Raw genomic sequence first — 22682 nt, 5'->3', positions numbered from 1 at the left:
GACAGAACCAGACAGGGAAATCACTCCATGGTTTCCTCCAAGAAATGTGGCTCCTCGTGGTTGTTCTGCTGGGCTCTTCCAGTTGCCCCCTGTAGTCGTATAACCCTTCAGATTGTCCGGCTTGCTCCTGTTGTTTGAACCTTGCGAGTTATGATTCTTGCGACATTTGACTTTTACAAGGTATGACCCTGACGACGTTTCAGCTCTCACAACGTATGACCTTGGTGACGTTTGGCCCTCGCAAGGTATGACCCTTGCGGCATACGCAGGAAAAAATCCGATGTGGACTACCTGGGACACCGATTGGTGTTGAATTAACACCGAATTTTACATGCCATGTGTTATGGTGCGGTGTAATTTTAACCTCGCAACTCCACTGAGAAAAAAAATTGCTTTTGCCAAGTATATTTACTTGCCACGAGTAAATGTATATAAATATCTGCGTAACACGTGTGTAAATTTTCTTGTAGTTAGTAAATATATTTGGCAGAAGCAATTTTTTTTCTCAGTGTCCACACCAAAAACGGTGTGAACTCATTGGGACACCGATCAGTATGAATTTAACACCAACTTTTTTACAGTGTATGATTCTTGCTACTCATGTCTCAAAGATTTGGCACGCTAAATAAATATCTATATAAACTCTCTGATTACAGCTAACGTAATTCCATGGGATTACACTCCCCTCTTGGAAGGTAGACATCCTAATGAGCGTAGATTGACAGAATGATCCGGGCAATTTAACCTGGTCGGACTGAATCCTCCTAATGACTCTCAGAATCCATGGAATTTATATCAATAATATCGCATATAAAAAGGACTCGGCTAGTAATTAAAAATATAGTCTCGAAAGTACTCCGGATATCGATTGCAGAAGTACCCAAAAAGTGAATGGACGGCGAAATAGTATATTTCGTAACGAGTGCAAAAAACGTTGTTTCACGAGTTACGAACAATATTTTTCATCACAATGTGGCGGAAATTGGACTTTTAGGCACGCGGAGCGTGCCGAAAAGTTCACTTTTCATCACAGCGTGATGAAAAAATATATTCGCCTGAAGGATTCCAAAATATTCTACTCCAGTGAACTTCTTGAGAATTTTGATGACATCAAGTCAAGTTTTTAGTTCCACTGAAATTGCTAGAAATATTGTTTTTAAATTTGAAGAGAAAAGCAATGGAAAATATCATTTTAGTTCAATTATTTGACGGAAATTGAGAGTAATGAGGAAAAATTAGGTAAATATATTCTTGAATTCTTAATTCATTGAAAAATCAGCATAATTCGATGCTCAATAGTCAGGTTTTGATTGAGGATTAAAGTAAGGTGGAAAATTTTCGTCGTACTACTGTTTTCCTGCTTCAAATTTCAATGAAATTGAAATTTGCATGTTTTTTCAAATTACTATACACCCAGGAAAATAGTTTTTATGAATGAAATAAGAATCTTTATTTAAAATTTTCTACTTATTTCAAGAATATTTTTCCAAGACAAATTCTGCTTGATTAAACGTATACTTTTATTACTATTGTCTTTCCTGTCTATAGGCATCCTTTGATGCATCGGTACACTTCAGTGTTTTACCCCGACAAAACGTTCTCGAATAATAATTAATTAAATTGCATAAATTACGACCGTGACTAAGTGACAAATCTTGCTCTCATTTTCCTATTCATTTGAGGATCATCAAGGCTTCAAATATTGATCATGTCCGTAACACATGTTTTTCTAAAAATTCGGCTTATACACGGTACATAGCCCGGAGTTTCGGAATAAAAATTTGAAAATTCAACTACTTATGATATTTTTGGCGGGTATTTTCATTGATAGGGCCTTTAGATACTTCAAAATAATAAGATGTTAAATTTTTCCGAGGCTTAACTGCAATGCAATAAAAAAAAATTCAAAAAAAGGCGGCGCGGCCTTCATACTCGGAGAAAAATGTACGAGAAAAATTACCATGCTCGCACAGTAAAGTGGGTTCAGATGGTCTTTCCAGGCGAAATGTACCGCAAAGAGTAGGAAAAAGTACTGTTGCACGAGTCATTTTTCGGATAAATGCGGGGAGAAATTCTTGTGCAGCACGGTAAAATCGAAGCGACAGTGAATTTTTACGAGAAATACGAGAAAAATTATGACACTGACTGGCAAATTTTTCCGGTGCTCTACCAGAATCCTAGGACCCGATCGCGCATTCGTAAGATTTCGGTACTCTACGTCCCCCTACCGCAACTGCGAACATCAACTCAACGTGACCAGATGATTTATTCCGTCGCCTCATCTAGCCTCCTCGCTCACATATCTCGTTACTGAAACCCCAAGTTAATGTTTTTCATAATATCAATTCAGTAAAATATTAATTAGTGTTGTGATAAAACGGTTAAGAAATAAAATAAGTGCCCTTTATTTTTTCTTCATGAGGTGTATAACACTGTAGAGATATATTGGCCTGTCAAACGTTCCACATACGTTTGCCGCATATTCCGTTTTTAATATGGGAGAGAGGATATGGAGGAGAGGTTAAAATAAAATTAATAGGCTGATATGCTGAATGACAATGTTTACTTATTTTTAACTTCTGAATATAATTTATCATGTAATAGAAAACAGTCAGGGATCAAGCTTTCATTGTGCAGTACCGGAATTTTTACTATGCAGCACCGGAATTTTTCTGGTGCTAGACAATTGAACCCACTTTACCAAACGGCACGGTAATTTTTGCCTGAATTTCTCCCAAAAAATTCTGGTATTTTTTTCTCCGTATAGCGCGAACAACGGAGTGTTGAAAAAAAACTTCACCATTTAAATACACTCATTTATTTAATTTGAATAAACTTCATTTGATTCACATGAATCATTTTTCTGAATGTAGCAATCCCTGAAATTTAAAGTTTTTTGTAGCAGTCTGGGTTACCCTTTCAATTTGGATGATGCCTTTTTTTCAGCATAATTTTCTTGATATTTGAAATCTCATTTTCAAAAGACCCGTGACGTCACTAAGATATGAAGAATAAAAAATATTGCTCCCAGAGGATATCAACACAAACTCTTTAATTAGAATCCACCAATCCCCATAGGATTACGCTACCCTCATCCAAACCTGATCACTTACATACCCAGAAATGTCTCATCAGAAAGTCCCCCCACCCCTAAAAGTCCCCATTGAATCGATAAACCCATCTACCAATGTATCGATCACGTAGCCATCCTCCCGCAATGAATCTTAAACATGAATTTCCGAAGCTCCGTGCGACGGAATATCAGAAACTGGAAATCCCTCATGAAAATTTCAACACTCCATAATGCATTAGTGGCCCACTAAAAAAAAACACTAAATAAATTCCGATGCATTTTCTCACAATCTGCATTATACTCCTATTAATGATCCCAGCGATACAGATATAGGATCAGATACAGTGAAAAAGCATAAATATTTATATTCCCTGTAATCCGAGAGCGGCTACTGGCTAAGAAAATAGAGAGTAAAGTTAAAAGGCGTCTGAGACAGCCTCGACGTTATTCGAAATTGCAAGAAAGATAAGAGGGGTCGCAATGGGAAACTATAAGACTCGGTGGAGTGCAGTTGGCACGCGACCACGCCCGGCCCATTGCCGGCCGCTTTTTCATCCCTTTATTTTCATTCCAACTCACCCTTACGTTTCACCCTCCTCCCCCCCACCTTTTCTTCGCTCTCTCCAGTTTTTATGGTTTTTTTCCCCTTTTTCTTCCCCATTTTCCCTTTCTTCGTACGTTGTTTTTTTCTCCCCATTCTTTGAGCCCACTCGCAATTTTCCGTTTTACCCCATTCACCCAGTAGCCCGACCTCAGCGAAAATGCTGTTGGCATGAACCCTCTTCCCTCACTTCTCCCCGCAAAAATAAGTAGTGGGGGAATGGGAGTGGAGAAAAAAAAGTTCTGCAGAAGCAAAGATGATTAAAACCATTCATTCATTCACCCCTTTAGCCCACCGACACAATTTATCGCCATTTCCTTCATCTCCTTTGAGAATATTGAATTCAATTAAAATGGCAATTTAACGGTAATGGAGTTTTGGAAAAAACTACGTAATTCAATCGTAAATTGTTGTTTTTGTTATATTTGGATTGAATTTTTAAGGGAAATGATGGAATTATTTTTTGTTCGTGTAAATTTGACAGGCGTGGAACATTCATGAGTACAAATAGCCGATGGAGGAGAGGGCGGCATGCTGAGAATAAGGGGGAAATAGGAAAAATGAATGTGAATATTTTCACATTTTTCGGTGAAGGCAACTGTATTCTCCTGAGGTGCTTGGAAATTCAGGGGACTTGATGTAACATCGAGGGAGGCTCCATGATGTATATTGCAGAGATGAAAAAAAGATGAGATTATTTGTGCATATTCGCTTGCTAGTTGGGATCGGTGATCGATAGATTTGACTTTGATTGGAAATTCTTCTAGTGGGGATTAATCGGATATTTGATGGGGAGATGGAGAATTGGGTCAGTATAGAATTTTTTACTTTTCATTGTAATCTGGACACATCTCAATATTTGCTTCCGAATGAAAGCTTTGTAATCGCTCAAGTTTAACGTTGCGATTTTTTGTGCTAGGGTAACTAAATGTGGTCTGAAAAGTCCGAATAGACGATTTTTAGATAGTGTCTGTATATGTGTGTGTTCTGTGGTCTTTTTTATCCATTTTCTCTCGGAATTTTCTTATACACGATCAGACTTTATGAATTTTTTCATGAATATACACTTTGATAACTTCTATTCATTGATACACTGTTACAAAATTACTCTTGAAATTTCAAATGAGAAAGCTTGAAATTTTTAATGATAAAGTTACATGAAATTTGACTGGAATTTCAAGAAATTTCTAACAGTGTACCAATTAAAATTATGAATGTCTAAGCATCTTTTACAGTTTGGTACACACTGTTAAAAATTTTTGTCTGAAATTTCCGGTACATGTTTTGGAAATTTTTATCGAACTTAATTACCACTGAAATTTCAAGGAATTTCGTCATTGAAAATTCAGAATTTCGTGGAAAAATCAAATTGCAAATTTCAGTTCCATTTTTCCCTGAATATGAGTGGAAAACCAGAAAATTCCGGTAAATATATTCTTGATTTTTCAGATTTTTCAAAATAATCATGAAATTGCAGATTTCCTTGAAAATTCAATGTAATTTGACACTGAGTGTTCATATTAGATTAGATATTCAAATAAATTAAGGAATTCTCGTCTTTATGCTACTTAACCCTCTAAGGTGAATGGGCAATTCTACCACTTTATGCACCTTCCGTAAGAATTGCGCGGCCCCACTCCGCCGGACAAAGTACTACTCAGCCCGACTTTCACCTTAGATGGTTAAAATTCAGAAATTTCACTGAATTTTCAGTGAAACCTGAAATTTCATGATTTTTTTTCACCTAAATAGCGTTTAGTGTCACTGTCCTGAAAATTAATAGTCAACTGTCCATGAAATTTCATTTTTTTTCTAACAGTGCAGTCCACACAGTAGATTCAGTCATTTGCAATCAACAAATTTGTCAATTAAATTGTGTGAGAAAAAATTCGAAAAAAATACAGGATATCAGCGTCATTCAAATTACATTTTACACAGAATAGTAATTTTTTAAACATCCGTTATTTATAAATAAATAATATAAATTGTTTAAACTTTCAAAAACCTTATTTTTCCGGAATCGATTTCTGGTAAAATTCGGAAAAATAATTGAAAAATCATTCGACATTTTAGTTTCCTCCACTCATCTAAATTAAATTTCATATAAAACTGATCATGATAAATAATCACTTATGGAGATTGCTCATGCTACTATGCGAAAATTCGTTTTTCTAGAGGGAAATACATTATGTAATCTTCAGGCTGAAACCAAAAAAACCCATCTTAAGACGGATGAACTTCATTTACATGACAACTCATGTTTTCCACTTGTCACATCATCTTAAAAATATTAAAAAGCTTTTCCCCTCTCGTCCAGACTCACCTCATTATGTCTCCCCCGTACACAATATCACTCAACCCCTCTCTGGCGAGGGTAAATGTTCTCATCCCTAACCTCATTTTTTTCCTATATTCGGACGAAAAACCCAGGAAACAAAGCACTTGGTAACACCGTTAGTCGTGGCCCCGAGGGGTTGGAATGAAAAAAATGGAAAGTAAAGGCATTGAGAACGGTAAGATATTGGGAAGACTAAGAGGGTGAAAAGCACACATTTGTGTTAGTAGTTGACATTTTTTTTCCAACTTGATGAGACTATAATTCACTCCTCTCATCACTTATCGGATGGTTATTCTTGTATTGATGGTTCTTGTATTGATTTGGTTCTTAACTGCTCTAATAGCCCAAAGAATTTCTTCCAGATGTTGTTTTTGACGGACCCGAGGGAACTGTATTAAGATTAATATGATTTTTATCGATACTAATGTATTCAAAAGAAATATAAAAACTGATTTTTCATCAGTCGGTCTCTGAAGCGCCGCTTCACGTCCGTAAAACACCGCCCACGGGCGTCGTGACAAAATTGTATATTTCGTCATTAGGCCGAAAAAAACTTTTCTGGCGAATATGAGGTTTGCAGCACGAGCCGAAGGCGGGGGCTGCAATCATATTTGTCAGAAAAGTTTTCTTTCGGGCTAGTACCGAAAGATACTACATCAAGCCAAGAAGATGGTTGTATCTTATCTCGGAGATATTATCTCATTCTTCACAAAAAAAACAATCTCACTCAAAAATAGGGCTGTCCACGAAATCAGACGAAATTTTGGAAGGCCTCGTCTATTTCTCGTTAAAATTCGAAATTATTGATCTCGTCTCGGTCTCGCCTAAGTCTCGAAAATTGAAGTTTGAGAAAAGCAAAATTTTACGTCTCAGTTTAAAACCAGGAAGATCAAACATCAGAAGGGTCATACCCCGCAAGGTTCACGCCTCGCAAGGGTCAAAAGCTTCGCGAGGTTCATGGCTCGCGAAGGTCAAAAGTCGCAAGGACGATTCATGGCGATGGTCAGAGGTCACAAGAATCATACCTCGCAAGAGTCGGGCCTCGGAGGAGTCGAACGATCACAAAACTCGAACAATAGAGGCAGTTAAGAGGATTTTCAGGGTCAAACGAGCACGAGGGCCAACGGGCAGAACCAGGGAGAATCATAAATCTAGCAATTAGAAGGTTATCTTGTTTGACCTTTGCAATCGTTCGACTTTTGTGATTGTCCTGTCTTCCTGTCGACCCTGTGGGTTGTCCTGTCTACCTGCCTCGTTTCATCTTAGTGGTCGTTTGACCCTCACGATTATCCTGTTGGCTTAGAAGCCAACAGGATAATCGTGAGGGTCAAACGACCACTAAGATGAACAGTAGACTGTTTGACCCTTGCGAGTTAAGATCCTTGTGCGGTTTGACCCTCACTTGGCGCAAACTTGTGAGGTATGTTCCTTGCGACGTTTGACTTTTGCACAATGTGACCCTCACAATATTTGACCCTCGCGAGGTACAACCCTTGCAAGTATGACTCTTGAACCGTTAAACCCATGCGAGAATCACCTGTAAGATTTTTCAAAATGTCAACCGAGTGCTGCCACTGAAGATTTCCGTGATAAATTCTCGTTCTCCAACTACGACGATTTTCTGGCGATTTTCCCTCTTGCATTAGTTGACTTTCCCTATCTGTTAACCCTGCCCTCAAAACCCATAGATTGCAACCAACGAGAAGACCGAAAATTTTCATCAGAATAAGGGTCAGGTTAAGGGTCACATAAGTCAGATTAAGGGTCACAACAGTCAAAATAAGGATGATGGGGGTCATATGCGAGCAGGGGGTCTAGCCCCCTAGTATTATATAAAATTAAGCTTTTTATCCTCGACGACAACCCAGAGGAGTGGTATATGCTTTTGATCAAAGCGTAACCTCAGTTTCCGACGTTTATGCATGATATACCTCAATCAGAAGTGGGTTAAAAACATAATCAACTAAACATAATAATAAAAATAATAAAAAACACAATAAAATAAACTTACGAAGGTTTTTAACAAACCCAATTCATAATTAATGATTGCAGTTTCTCGAAAATTACAATGAAAAAATCATCTCTGCGACCTAAAAATATTAGTACCAAATGTCCGATCAAATATAGCGATCAAAAACGAAAATGCATTGGTAGCACTGTAATGTTCACTGCAAATAATAAGGGTCGACACGCAATAAAAAATAAAATAAAACAAGGAACAGCAGGGGGTATAAGAAATATGGTCTGTTCTTAGTTAGTTACATGGACGAAAAAATTTAATAGAAAAACCTATCGAATTCGTTAGAAAATTCTATTGAATATCTATTGAACTGTTCTGTTAGTTTTTGGCCGATTCTATTGAAATGTTCAATAGAAAATATTCAGTAGAAAAAGTCAATAGAATTCAATTTTTCTATATAACCTATTCCATTGAGATATTTTCTATAGAATTTCCTCCGCTCAAATTTTCTAAGTTTTTTCGTTTGAATTCTTGATGAGAAGAAAACAAAAATAGAATGAAAAAAACTTCAAGAAAATTTGAGTCGAGCTAATTCCATAGAAAATATATGAAAAGAATAAGTTATATAGAAAAATCGAATTCTGTTGACTTTTTCTATTGAATGTTTTCTATTGAACATGTCAATAGAATCAGCCAAAAACTAATAGAAAGTTTAACAGAAATTCAATAAAATTTTCTAACGAATTCGATAGGTTTCTCTAGTAAATTTTTTTGTCCGTGAATGTCGGATATTGATGCCGAATTTTATGAAAATAAGTATAGGAGGAAAAAATATGTAATGGGAAACTGGTAAATAGAATTATTTAAAAAAGGGAGAATAAACAAATGATGAAAACTGAAAAATGAAAAATTACAAATCCTCAACAAAAAAGTTGTAAATTGAACGATTTAAAGAGGAAAAAATTAAAAAATGAATGTTAAAATGCACAGAGATGTAGAGAAACTGCAGGAGTCAGGATAACGTTGACTGTATTTCAACAATTACAAACGGCTAGGAGGAGGAACGAAAATGCAAAGTCAAGGGGGCCCGGTGATTTTCTGCGTGTCCCCCTCATTTTGCATTTTCGTTCTTCCTCTTAGCCATTTGTAATTGTTGAAATATGGTCCACGTTATCCTGACTCCTTCAGTTTCTCTTTCAGTTTTAACTCTCATTATTTATTCTTCCTTTTTGGTTCCGAATGGAAGGCTTATTTTTGACCGATTCTTTGATTTTCTAATTTTGATTGGAAATGGTCTAGAATGTTATGAAACGTGAAGAAATGAGTTTTTTAGGGTCCACTTAGGTTTTTAGTGATTAATTTTTAGAAAATTCACCATAAATACGCTGAAATTTGAAGATAAATTTCTAAAATTTTGGCTCATTGTAGCTATTATTCAGCTTAACTTTGGAGCGCGGTTTCAGCCCGATCGGTCCCGTAGGTCCTGAGATATAACAACTTGTTTAAATGTCGTTCTTCCTAAATATCTCAAAATACTCGTCTCGACGGCTTCTATCTAGATCAATCAAAATATTTATACGCGTTCATACAAAATTTTCGAGGTATTGCTATTTTTTCGTTTTTTAATTTTGCCATTTTTGTGCGCACCTTAATTTGAGAAAAAATGAAGATAAGGTGAAATTTGGTGATAGCTCTTACAATACTGAAGGTTGGTATTTTGGATAGGCGCAATCGGCAGAGCAGTTTTACAGATATTTAACCATTTGTAGAGGAGAGTGAGGTAAAACGGCCCCTTTTGATTTTTTCAAAAATGTTGACAGCTCATTCAATTTTAAATAACCTGGAATAATTTTTTTTCCATGGAAAGTACACTTCTTCCCCTTTAGAATGAGCCTAGACTGATCTCAATTAATGAATTTGTTTCTGAGTTATGAGTATCACAAAAAAAGTCAAAAGGGGCCGTTTTACCCCACTCTCCCTTATAAATCCATTTCAGTAAAAGTTTAACTATTTTCCTGCTAGAGAATTGCTACCGATCATTCGGATTGCTACGGATTCATTCGGATTTATCACCATTGTAATTGCTGGAAATAAAAAAAGAAAAGACTAATATGCAAAAAGTAACGATCACATTACTTTTTATTTTTAAACAGTATTCCCACATTACTTCCAATTGAGAAACACGCCTTTTAACAATGCGACAGTGATAATAATGTTCAAGTGCTCAATGGTGCATTACTTACGTTTTTTACTCCCTTCTTCAGCAGTTTCGAACCCTTCCACCACGTCAATTCCGCCGGGGGTTTGGATCCCGTACTCCGGCACTTGATCTCGTACTTCTTGGCTGCCGATACAATCTTCTCCTTACCGAATATTTTAACTGATAATGGTCTCACTGAAATCAGAGAAAACTCCACTAATTGAGGTATTTATAATTTTGGTTTTTGTTCGTTGCAATTGTTCTTCATATCCGGGTTACGAATGCACAAATTATTGTTTCCGTTTCGACACATTGCGATTACTTCGCGACTTTGTTCTTCCATAGACAAAAGCCGTAACGGCACGCTGCTTCCTGTATATCCTCGACACACGGACAAACAGCGAAACATATTTTCGTTAAAAAAAAGTTTTCTCGTTACTACCGCTCACTCTGCACTCTCTACCCAATGCTATTAGCACATATATACAAAACAATTGTTTGAAAATTTGTGTTTTTATTCCGCTTTCGATATTGAAACGAAACATTCATGGAGGAATTGATAGAATCCGCTGGTGTTGCGTAAATTGAGAGGGAAAAATCGGAATGGTGATTGAAATGATGGAGAAGAGAAGTTGTAGGTATTGTTTACATTTTTCCATGGAGCGTAGAACAAACATTATGAAATTGAGAGGAAAAATGAACGAAACAAAAATTCATCTGCAATTTGTGGTTCTTGGATAGGTACACGGAGAGAAATGTACGAGAAAAATTACCGTGCCCGCACAGTAAAGTTGGTTCAGATGGTCTTTCCAGGCCAAATGTACCGCAAAGAGTAGGAAAAAGTACTGTTGCACGAGTCATTTTTCGGATAAATGTGGGGAAAAATTCTTGTGCAGCACGGTAAAATCGAAGCGACAGTGAATTTTTACGAGAAATACGAGAAAAATTATGACACTGACTGGCAAATTTTTCCGGTGCTCTACCAGAATCCTAGGACCCGATCGCGCATTCGTAAGATTTCGGTACTCTTCGTCCCCCCTCCGCAACCACGAACATCGACTCAACGTGACCAGATGATTTATTCCGTCGCCTCCTCTAGCCTCCTCTCTCACATATCTCCTTACTGAAACCCCAGGTTAATGTTTTTCATAATATCAATTCAGTGAAATATTAATTAGTGTTGTGATAAAACGGTTAAGAAATAAAATAAGTGCCCTTTATTTTCGCTTCATGAGGTGTATAACGCTGTAGATATACATTGGCCTGTCAAACGTTCCACATACGTTTGCCGCGCATTCCGCTTTTAATATGGGAGAGAGGATATGGAGGAGAGGTTAAAATAAAATTAATAGGATGATATGCTGAATGACAATGTTTACTCATTTTTAACTATTGAATGAAATTTATCATGTAATAGAAAACAGTCAGGGATCAAGCTTTTATTGTGCGTTACCGGAATTTTTACTATGCAGCACCGGAATTTTTCTGGTGCTAGACAATTGAACCCACTTTACCAGACGGCACGGTAATTTTTGCCTGAATTTCGCCTGAAAAATTCTGGATTTTTTTTCTCCGTGTACAATTTTATTCAACTGGTGATAAATAAACAGTGAAAGGGTCTAGCCGGATAAGCATGGTGAACCTGCCCCCAGCGAATTTCAATGCGGTAATTTTTTCACATATTCATGACCTAAAAAAACAATTCTGTGCAAAATTTCAGATCTTATATTGATTCCCTGAATTTTCATGTTCAAAAAACTGTTTTTTTTTCAATTTTATTTATTTTTGCGTGCTTAAAAACCATTTAAAAATCTGAAAAATTTTTGAAAAATCAAAAACATCTCAGAATTGAAGAAAAAATTTTTTATTTCATTTTTCATTGCTATATTATATTTTTAATCGACACTTCTTTCTTTTAAAAAATCATTTTTATAGGTACAGATTTTTCTACCGCTTTGACAAAATCGAACGTGATTCTAGCCTCAATTCCCTACATTTTGAGAAGAAAAAAGTTCCAAAATTCCGCTTGCAACACATTAAAAAAAAAAACGATATATTTTCGCGTTTTTCACTAGAAATCCTTCCATGATTCATCTTTACGGGTCTGTTAATTGATTTTTAGGACTAGGCTAGTATTGTAAAATATCGTCCTTCCACAGGAGAGCAACTGCGGGACAAAATGAAACGCAGGGTATCATGCAACTCCGAGTCTAAATGAAATTAAATTTCGATTTCCCTCAAATGTGGGCTCGAAACGGTTCGCGAAAATCAGTCAAATACGCGTCGAACAACATAAAATAACTACCATGTGATCAATCTTATATCCCAAAAAAAATTGAATTGAAGAAAAAAACGAGACCAGGCAGGCTTTATACGGAATTAATTATGAACATCGTCATTGGAATCGAGCGGATCCCATTAATAAATTCACAGTTGAACCCTAATCTCTTGGTAAATAGTGGAGGAACAGGAATGTTCAATGAATAAGCACTAGGTGACTAAGTAAAATTATCATGTTACCTTATTGCTTGATTGAAAAAAATCTAAATTTCAAGGGACGATTTCCATAGAAGTAATCGCGAGGGATTACCGTACACATTTGAGGAGTGAAATCTAGGAAGTGAATTGATGTCACCCCATGGATGTCCTTTTGGATAGGAAAAGGAGAACTGAATTAGAATTTTGAATCCACATCTCTGAGAGCACCAGTTGAAAGAGGGGGATTTCCTTCATAATGCCCTCAATTCTGATTCCATACAGAGTGCAGTATTCGAGGTCATGTAACACCTTCACATCAGTTTGATTTTGATCATTCAACGAGCCACGGGTAAACTGACAAAATGACGATGCCACAATAACCTATCAACTGTTGTCCCTCCTTTCGATGGATATCTTTCACATTTTTGTGAAAAGTGTCCCGTTACTACGAATACCGCACCCTTTTCGGCCAAAATGAGACTTGAGGAAATTATCCTCCAAACACTCTTCGACCTTCACGATTCATCGAATATTTCCCTCAAGCTCGCCTGCGAAGGAACGAGTGCGTCGAATTTTGCAGGAAAATTCGGCGTCCTGCGTACTCCGGATTGTGAGTCTGCAGAACTTGACACCTTCATTTTTTTGCAACGTAACTTCGGGAAAATATCCAATAATGTTGAAGGTCTCGGGGTATTACGATTCAAAAATTTTCTGGTAAACATTCCTGAAAATATTTAACGAATCAAAGCTGAGTTATTAGGTGAATTTATCAGGAAAGCATTTTGTCAGTGAAATATGGTTTCGAATAGAAAAGAATCTTAGATTCGATCCTTCTGACTATACACTTATTTGTTTTGCTCATCCTTGTAAATATTATACGACTTACCTATTAAGTATGTGTGAAACCGACTTGTGGTGAATTTTCAAAAAAAAAATCAATCTTTTTTTTTGAGAATGAAAAATTTGATTGGCAATATTAAACCGATAACTGACTGATATTCTTTTAGCCAATGAAATCCTTCAAAGCTTTCTGAATCCAAATTTGATGGAAATCGAAATTGTAATGGAATTTTCATTTTGCTCCGGGGTTTCACCGTATTCTACGATCCATTTTACCTCGCAGCGGCTGCTATAGAAGTAAATATGTCACAACACTAGCCTAGTCATAGAAATCAATTGACAGACCCATAGAGATGATTCATGGAAGGATTTCTAGTGAAAAACGCGAAAATTCATGGTTTTTATTTTTTTTGAATATGTTGCAAGTGGAATTTTAGAACTTAAAAAAAAATGTAGGGAATTGAGACTAAACTCACGTCAAATTTTGACAAAGTTGTAGAAAAATCTGTACCTATAAAAATTATTTTTTAAAAGAAAGAAGTGTTGATTAAAAATATAATTTAGCAATAAACAATAGAACAAAAATTTTTTTCTCCAATTCTGAGATGTTCTTGATTTTTCAGAATTTTTTCAGATTTTTAAATAGCTTTTAAGTACGCAAAAACAAATAAAATTGAAAAAAAAATGTTTTGATCATGAAAATTCAGGGAATCAATATAATGATCTGAAATTTTGCACAGAATTTTTTTTTAGGTCATGCATATGTGAAAAAATTACCGCATTGAAATTCGCTGGGGGCAGATTCTCCATGCTTATACGGCTAGACCCTTTGAGTAAAGTTTACAGTGTTGTGAGGCCAATTGTTTAACACATAGAAAATCTTGATAGATTTGAGAGCAATTGTTGTAGACGTACATCCAGGAAGATAATTCATTGGAATCAAATATACTTATTTTATTTAAATTGTACGAAATAAAGTTTTTATTTTCAAATGAAATGAATATTTTTATTCGAATTTTGTTTATATTAAATGAATGTTTATTTACTATTAATAAATCTGTCTTTGAAACAAATGAACGGTTTTTTTATATTAAAAAAATTTCTCTATTTGAATCAAATAAATTTTTTCTGAACTACATAAATGTTTATTTAACGCTTTGAGATGGTAATACATGCGAAAAAAATTGACCGAAAAACCTGCACTAATTATTTGAAATAAATGAATTGTTTGTTCGATTTTAATAAATCATTTAGTTGAAATAAATAAACTGTTTGTTTAATATAATTAAATCCTTTTCCTTGAAATAAGTAAAAAAATTCGAATAATGATTTTTATTTGATTCAAAAGAACTGTTCCTCTTTAATTAAATGATAACTAATTTATTAAATAACGCAAAAATGTTACATTCTCAGAAAATTCAAGCATGAATCCCAGTGCCACTGTTCAAAATTTTTAACTGAAATTTCCGATACACTTTTTGGAATTTTTGATCACATTATAGTTTCGACAAAACTGCAGTTCAATTATTTCCGGAAAATTGATGGAAATTCAGGTAAATATATTCTTGAATATTCAATTAATCGAAAATTCAAAGTAATTCGGTACTGACTATTCATGTTTTGATTAACAATTCAAGTAAATTGGGGAATCTCTAGTCTTCCAGCTGTTCGAAAATTAGTAATTTCATTGAATTTCCAGTGAAATCTGGAATTTTATTATTCTTTCCGCCCTAAATCGAATTAAATATCTTACCCCTGAAAATGAATAGTCAACGGTCTCTGAAATTTTTGTAAGTGTGTTTTTTTTATCTATGGAAATATTTAATGCATGTCGAAATCATCCAGACACTAACGCCCATCCAGAAATTGACCTGTTTGTCCTATTCAGAATTTTACCAGAAATCGATTTTATGCCTAAGAAAATAATGCTTCCGAAAATTTAAACAATTTCAATTATTTATTTATAAACGACGAATGTTAAAAAAAATCTGTGCAAAATGTAATTTGAATAACGCTGAATATGAATAATTTTTTTCAAATATTTCTCACGCAATTTAATCGACAAATTTGATGATTGAAAATGATTGAATCTATAATGTGATCTGTACCAAACTGTGAAAGATATTTGGATATCCTCAAAATGAGTGAAAATTCCAGTTACTTTCATGATTTCTCACTGGAAATTATAAACTGCTTTCGTCTGTGAATTCTACTCTACAATAACTCTAATGTAATTATCGAGGAAATGGATATGAAACATTTAAAGATGTTTGATGCAACCGATTGGATTAATTACGCAACACTATTAACGATATAAGGTAACGTATCGAATCTATTTTATTCGATACGAATTATAAAACCAAAGTCAAAACCATTTGCAGGTGCTCCCCACAACAATCCTCCCGCAGAATAGGTACCAACAAGCCCGAGGGTCAGTTAAACATTAGTATTGTTCATTGGCCCACATTGCAGCGATTGTACTACTGAGGATTCGCCTCCAATTGTCACTGGCTTACAACGCTACCTCTCCTGGGTTTCCCCTGGCAGTTTAGGCGGGAAGACTCATATTATTGCTATAATTTGGCAACGGCTCGCTCCACTAGCATTACCATACCCCCCACTCAGGAGCTCGCCAATCCCACCCAATTTCAAAATCACTGCCACCGAGTGGCATTACGTTCATGGACTTTGCTACCTTCACCAAACCCATTATGTACTACCTAAATTCTCTCTCCACTCTGTACACGTGTAAATATACCTGACTTCCACCCCAGAAATTAATCATTGTTAAAAGCTACTGTACTCATTCCTCATACAGCATGAAACTTTTGAATGTTTTTGTCGAGTCGTTATGCAGCAATTATATCGTATGTTTTGTTCAAGAGTTTGTGTTGTACAATACAGAATGTAGTTAGTGTTTAAATTTTTGGAGAATTCAATTTCTGAACTAAATTATGGTTGATCGTGAACTAATATGTTGGAGCCAGGGAATTTTGAACCGGTGGGTGGCTGACTATAATGAGGGGATTCCACTGCCTTTCCTTGTTGATTTGTGGATATTGAAGGGATATACAGAGCTATTTCGATGGCTTTTCAAGCCAATAAGTTCTGACCAATCACAGGGCAGCATTCGAGGGGGCGTGGTTCATGGATCATCGAATTTTGGAGCGAACATGTCTTTAAGGATAGGGGAGACTAGGGCAAAATGGTCAGTGGGGCAAAATGAGACTCCTGTAAAATTTGAGAATTTACACAAATGATTGATTGTTCTACAGTTACTAATGAAATACCCCATTTTTAGCAGATTTAACGTGCATGGTTAGAAATTTGTTGAAATTTCATGGAAGATATTATAGTAAATCTTATGAGAGTGACATTGAATCGAATTTGGGCATAAATGGTTATGAAATATCAAATTTTAAGTAGAATTCACGGCAATGTCAACACTTGATTGAATTGTCAGTGGAACATGAATAGTCAGAAACAAAATGACATGAATTTTCAATTTTTGACTGAATTTTCCTGATTTTTATGAATTTTTACAGAATAATTTAACTGAAAAATCAAGTATTTTATTGATTTCCAGATCATTTGAACAGAAAATCAATGGAATATTTGATTTTTTAATGACAAGATTTCCTGAAATTTGAGTGGAACTTGAACACGCTAAAAATTTTCGGAATATTCAGACGAAAATTTTTAATAGTATAGTGTAAACATAACTCAGATTCCAAAGATTACAATCTGAAAAAATTATAAACTGAAGTTAATAAGAATAGAAACATTCTGGTTAAGTTATCACTCAATTCTTAGTCTAATATTATTGATAATAATCAATTAATAAATGCCAAAATAACAGAGTCTTATGAGAAAATCAGCTATTCGAGTCTAGAAGAAGATTGAAATCTCGAAAAAATAAAAAAAAATTAGAAAAAAATAAAATAAAATTCGGTGTCTATTACGAAGATTAGCACGAGTGTCAAATTTTTGTGATAAATAATTTATTGTATCTGGAAACCCTGACTGTATAGGATGCCTTAGTCAAACGAGAAACTATTGTTTAAGGAAATAATTGTATAGAAAATTTTATTGATTCAAAGTTCAAAGATTCAAGTTTACGCGAAGCATAAACTTCATAAGAATAGTTTGGCGAGGCATAATCCTTACGACATTTGATCGTTGCGGCTTTTGATCCTTGTGAGGTAAAACGAGAGAGACTTAATTATTCCATTCGATTTATGATCAATTGGCCCTTGTCCTTAAAATTTCATGGCTGACTAGTAATTTTCAGAAGATAAATATTGAATGCGCATTAAGGAGAAAAATAATAAAATTTCACATTTAACAGAAAATTCCAAATTTTTTAGCAGCATTACGACAAGAGTTTCTCAACTTATTAGAATTTTCTACAAAAAAATGAATATTTAGTATTGAATTACGCTGAATTTCCAATTAATTAAAACTTCAAGATTATATTTACTGAAATTTCCCCGATTTCCATTAAGTTTCAAGGAATAATTAAACTTACATTTGCAGCTCTCATTGATTTTCCCATGAGATTCTGAACTTTCAATGACAAACTTCTTTGAAATTTCAGTGATACTTAAAGTGTGATAAAAATTCCCTGAAAGTGTATCGGAAATTTACAGCCAAAAAGTTTTCAAGTGTCCAAAAAAATCGAGTTATTATGAACTTACAATAATTCATAACGATAAGATGGAATATCTGCATGAGACAGGAAATTTTTTCATTCCCGTAAAAACTAGAATATTGCTCATAGCAGCGATTAGAGATTGTCTTAGATAGAACTTCCATTTTTTGATTCGAGAACTTATTTTGCTACTTATGTGATCTGTTAAACGACGTTGTATCGAAAAAACCACTGGACTCATTTGCCTCTTTGAAAATCAAAAAAAACGGAGGGATCTCATTTTTCCCCGCCGACCATTTTGCCCCGAACTCTCCTAACGATTTTGTTGGCCCAAACAGGACTTGCTGGAGAACTTGTTCGTTTTTCTCTCAGTGTAGAAGAGTTGATTAAATCCAAAAAATAATCATAATTCTCCCCCACCTCTCCAGCTCCAATGCATCCTGCACAATATTGATTCATATTCTGCCGTTATCCCATTCATATTCATCCTGTAATAAATACATCCCAGTGGAGAAATCTGCGTGTAACAGACTCCGGCCATAACAAGGCTGCAAATCAAAGTGAATATCACCAGAGATTTGACGTGAAACAACTCGAATCACAATGCCGTACGAGTATGTGGGTGGGTGTATCGAGGCATCGTGTTGGTTCACACCGTAAAATTAAATTTAATATCGAACGAGGTGTAGTACCAGGCCGGCTCACCTCGCTTCTACTCCTCCTACATTTTCTGTTTAAATGCCAGGGCTTTTCACCTTGCAGACATTTCATCCGCATGCGCATGAGGGGATGAGGGGCGGCGAGGAGGAAGGGTAAAGTGTCGACTTTTGCCCCAACTGCACTGGAGGTGTATGGCTCTCGCCATTTTCTGTTATTAATGTTACGTATCGCGCCAGGGGCTTTGATTGGTTTTTGACGTTCCCCATCAATCCTTGCCGATACGTATGGCCGCTTCGGGCGAAATTTTCCATTTGCCATGTAATCCGTGAAAAATGTTCCAATATCACTGCAGACCAATTAAACGTTTCACTTGTTTCGAATTTTCTTTGTCAAAATTTATCTATTGGCTTTCGAGTGCAATCGTGTTTTCTTATCTCGAGCTTTCAGGGGAGAATTCAGATGAATGGTGAAAATGGGACAAGATTCACGGAGAAAGTTAAACAGTAGATATTACCATGGCCATAGTAGAGTTTACCATAATAACATAACATAATGCTTACTATGTCACATGGTAATGTTTACTATGTTAACCATAGTAACGCTTACTATGTTAACATAGTAAGAAACGGTATAGTTAACGGTGATATAGTTGTAGAGTAATGGTTACTATACCATAGTAACCATAGTAATGCTTACTACGCTTAGTTACTATGTTAACATTACTATAGTAATAGTAATGGTATAAATGTATAGTAATGGTTACTATGGTATAGTAACAACTATACCATTACTATTACAAAGTAACTATACTATTACTATAATAATGTTAACATAGTGGAGCTTATTATGTCCCTTACTAACCATTACGATGTTCCATGTTAGCCATCACCATGGCCATAGTAATACTTATAAAACGTTGGTAGCATTTACTATGTGCGGATTCCGACATGGTAATCTTTACTATTTTATGTTTTCCGTGTTAACAGCATGGCTTCATCTATTACGTCTGTTTCCCATCAAAAGGAAATATTTATTCAATGTTATTTAATGAAGAATCCAAGCAAAATTTGAAACTATTATTCACATCAGTTAATTTATACTGAATTTCACAGAGCTGTCAGCTAATTCATGACTGTTCAACAACTGTAACCTTTGAGTATTTCCCGAGCTAAAAATCTAGACAAATGCTATGTACGTATCCTTACTCTCCTACTAGAAGTAGGAGTATAGTCAACACTTGAAAACGCCTCTGCGCTGATAATGAGACCTTATCTCTGAACCCTACTCTAAACGACGTATCGTAGCAGCACGCCCAAGAGAAATATTATGTAGAAGATAAAAATTTATCTTCGAAAAATCTTCCAGAAACAATACAAAAAGATTTTTGGAAATTTAAAAAAAAAAGATTTTTCAAGGTTCTAAAATTTGGGTTGAATTTGGGTCAATCATTTTGGCTTAATCATTTTTTGTCATATTTTGGGGTTGACAATTTTTTTGTCTGACCATTTTGAACCCCATTTTTGCCTGACCATTAGCTTTCTGACGTGCTGATTTTGAAAACCAAAAACTGCTGAATACTCGAATCAAAACTTTTTTCTCTGTGTAGATCTGAGTAAAAGCTGTTGATAATTACAACTTTCTTCCTTCATTTCTAGGGAAAATTTTCTCTTAATAAGTGAAAAATTCACATATTTCTAGGATGTTTTGCTCGCTGGATCTCCTGCATGATAGCGTTTTCAAATTCAGAGATTTTTGCTGAAAACTAGAAGCTTTTCTCCTTCTGTCATTGCCTATTTTTCCTTTTTGGTAAGTGAAAATATTTCCCCCAAAAACTGTCTTTTGGCGTTTCGTTCAAAATTACTCATCATCACATGATTATTCATCAACATTCTCCAAGACCGTCTATGTATCAGTATCCCATCGTCTATTTTTTGTCATTTGCCTCTTGAGGGTTTCGTCTACACCCCACTTTTCCTTAATTATTCTTTATTGATCGCTTCATGACTCTCACTCTAAATAATTATTTTTCAACAATTTATACATTTTCCATGAACCTTTTTTCGGTTCATTGAGGAAATTCACTCATTCTAGACCCTTCAGAAAGCATTAAATTTTTCTCAACAGCTATTGCCCTGTAGCTTTACTCTATTTAGTTTAGGTATTAACTTCAACATATCATTTAGTTGGAGAGAAGTTTAAATATTTATTTCCATTTAGTTTGTATTGATTCAGTGGTACGCTCACTGGAAAGTTCCGTTCCAACGTAGAGGAAACTCAACGAAATTGGGAGATTGTGATGTGTATATCAAAATGGAAATTGGTTTTTCGAAATTGTGAAGGTATTCTGAGCGGTGAAGTTTGGAGACTTCTTCAAGCGGTAATCGACTTTCGAAGTTTACACGAAAAAGTCTCATTCACCAGGTGAATGCTCTGAGTTTTTACCAAATTGCGGGTAATTCCGAACTGCTGGTTAACATTCTTCGGGTTAAAGTTAAGTTTAAATACAGGGTTTTCTGGTCATTCGTTGTCTACTGAAATTCAAAGGGAAGTTACTAATTCATGGCGATAATCTATTAAATTAAACTTTCGGGAATAATTTTCAAAGAGGTTTTAGTTGTGGTTTTACATTCAACTATTGTTGAATGCCCCATGCCGGGTGAGCCAAAATGGCCGAATATCGGGCTAACATTGGCCGATGATCTGATATTAATATTTTGGATAATATCTATAAAACGAACTGATTTTTGGACTGATGAAACCACGCGGTTTATATGTGACGCACTTCTGAATATAATTTGATGTGAATCATTGAACGTTTTCTATATTCCATCAATTTAAATTGATTACATTGCGTTTACAATGAGTTTTATTGATGCTGAACAAAATCGAATTTAGTTTCAATGTGATATTCAAGATCTACGTTTGAGGTAATATAATTAATTAATTAATTTACTGGTATAGGAGCATGTGTGAATTTATTGATTGTGTTCGAATTTTGTTGGCATTCATTTTTTGTCTGGGATTGGACAATTTATTCTCTCAGACAACTTTGTTGATGTTTGCATCGACTTATCATTGTTCCGATTTGTGCTATTGGTTTATTTGGGGTCGTTTTGGCAAAATTCTTAATGATTCTACATTCGATTGTTATTAAAAAATAATAGAGTTAGAAGAGAAAGTAGTGAGAAATCTTTTGAAGAAAAATTACACTACACAGATCATTTGAACTGAAAATTAATGGAATATTTGATTTTTCAATGTCAATACTTCCTGAAATTGCAGTGGAAACTAAACGCGATAAAAATTTCCAATATTTGGCACGGAAAATTCAGACGAAAATTTTTAACAGTAGAAATGTTACCTCGTGCACTGATAGAAAGGATTAGTTATTATTAAAAAATGACTTTGATTGAAGGCGGGGATCGATTTGGTCTCGCCAAGTGTGCATTCGCTTATAGTTAACAAATGTACATTGAGGAAGCCTTGCTTGACTGAAGTTTCATATTTCAACTGGGCCATTCATTAACTATGAAAAATATTCATTTGGTCATATTCAATTCTATTATTCATTAATAGTTAACGAAACTCGTTGCCAATAAATGAATCGTTCTATCAGTGTGCCACTAATGCCGCAGATGTGAGCTCAATGTCCGCGTTTATTGTCAGCCGAGCATCGCTTGAACAAATTATTCAATTTTTTATATATATTTGCTTAAACCATTTCGGCTTGTCGTATCACTTTTTCCGTCCATTTGAATGAACCTGTGAAAAAGACCGGGGTAAGACCGCTCGTCAGTGTCAATGAGCATGTATTGGAAACAAGTAGGGGATAGCGAGCATATGACAGCACGCCATATACGGAGAGAAATGTTCAGTAAAAA

At 35.2% G+C, this 22682-nt stretch overlaps 1 protein-coding gene across 2 annotated transcripts in view; it reads right to left on the bottom strand.

The window, feature by feature from the left end:
* LOC107036046 (hemicentin-1) overlaps positions 1 to 22682 on the bottom strand; it is a 276704-nt gene that overhangs the window by 85550 nt on the left and 168472 nt on the right. For both annotated transcript variants that reach the window (XM_015253766.1, XM_015253767.1), the window contains exon 7: positions 10216 to 10367. In XM_015253766.1, the coding sequence (XP_015109252.1) occupies positions 10216 to 10367 (152 nt within the window). The remainder of the gene's footprint in view (positions 1 to 10215; positions 10368 to 22682) is intronic.

The sequence above is a fragment of the Diachasma alloeum genome, unplaced genomic scaffold (genome assembly GCF_001412515.2).
Source record: "Diachasma alloeum isolate Michigan unplaced genomic scaffold, Dall2.0 Dall_scaffold_00203, whole genome shotgun sequence".
Classification (NCBI taxonomy): Eukaryota; Metazoa; Arthropoda; class Insecta; order Hymenoptera; family Braconidae; genus Diachasma; species Diachasma alloeum.
This window is presented reverse-complemented; position numbering and strand designations above follow the sequence as displayed.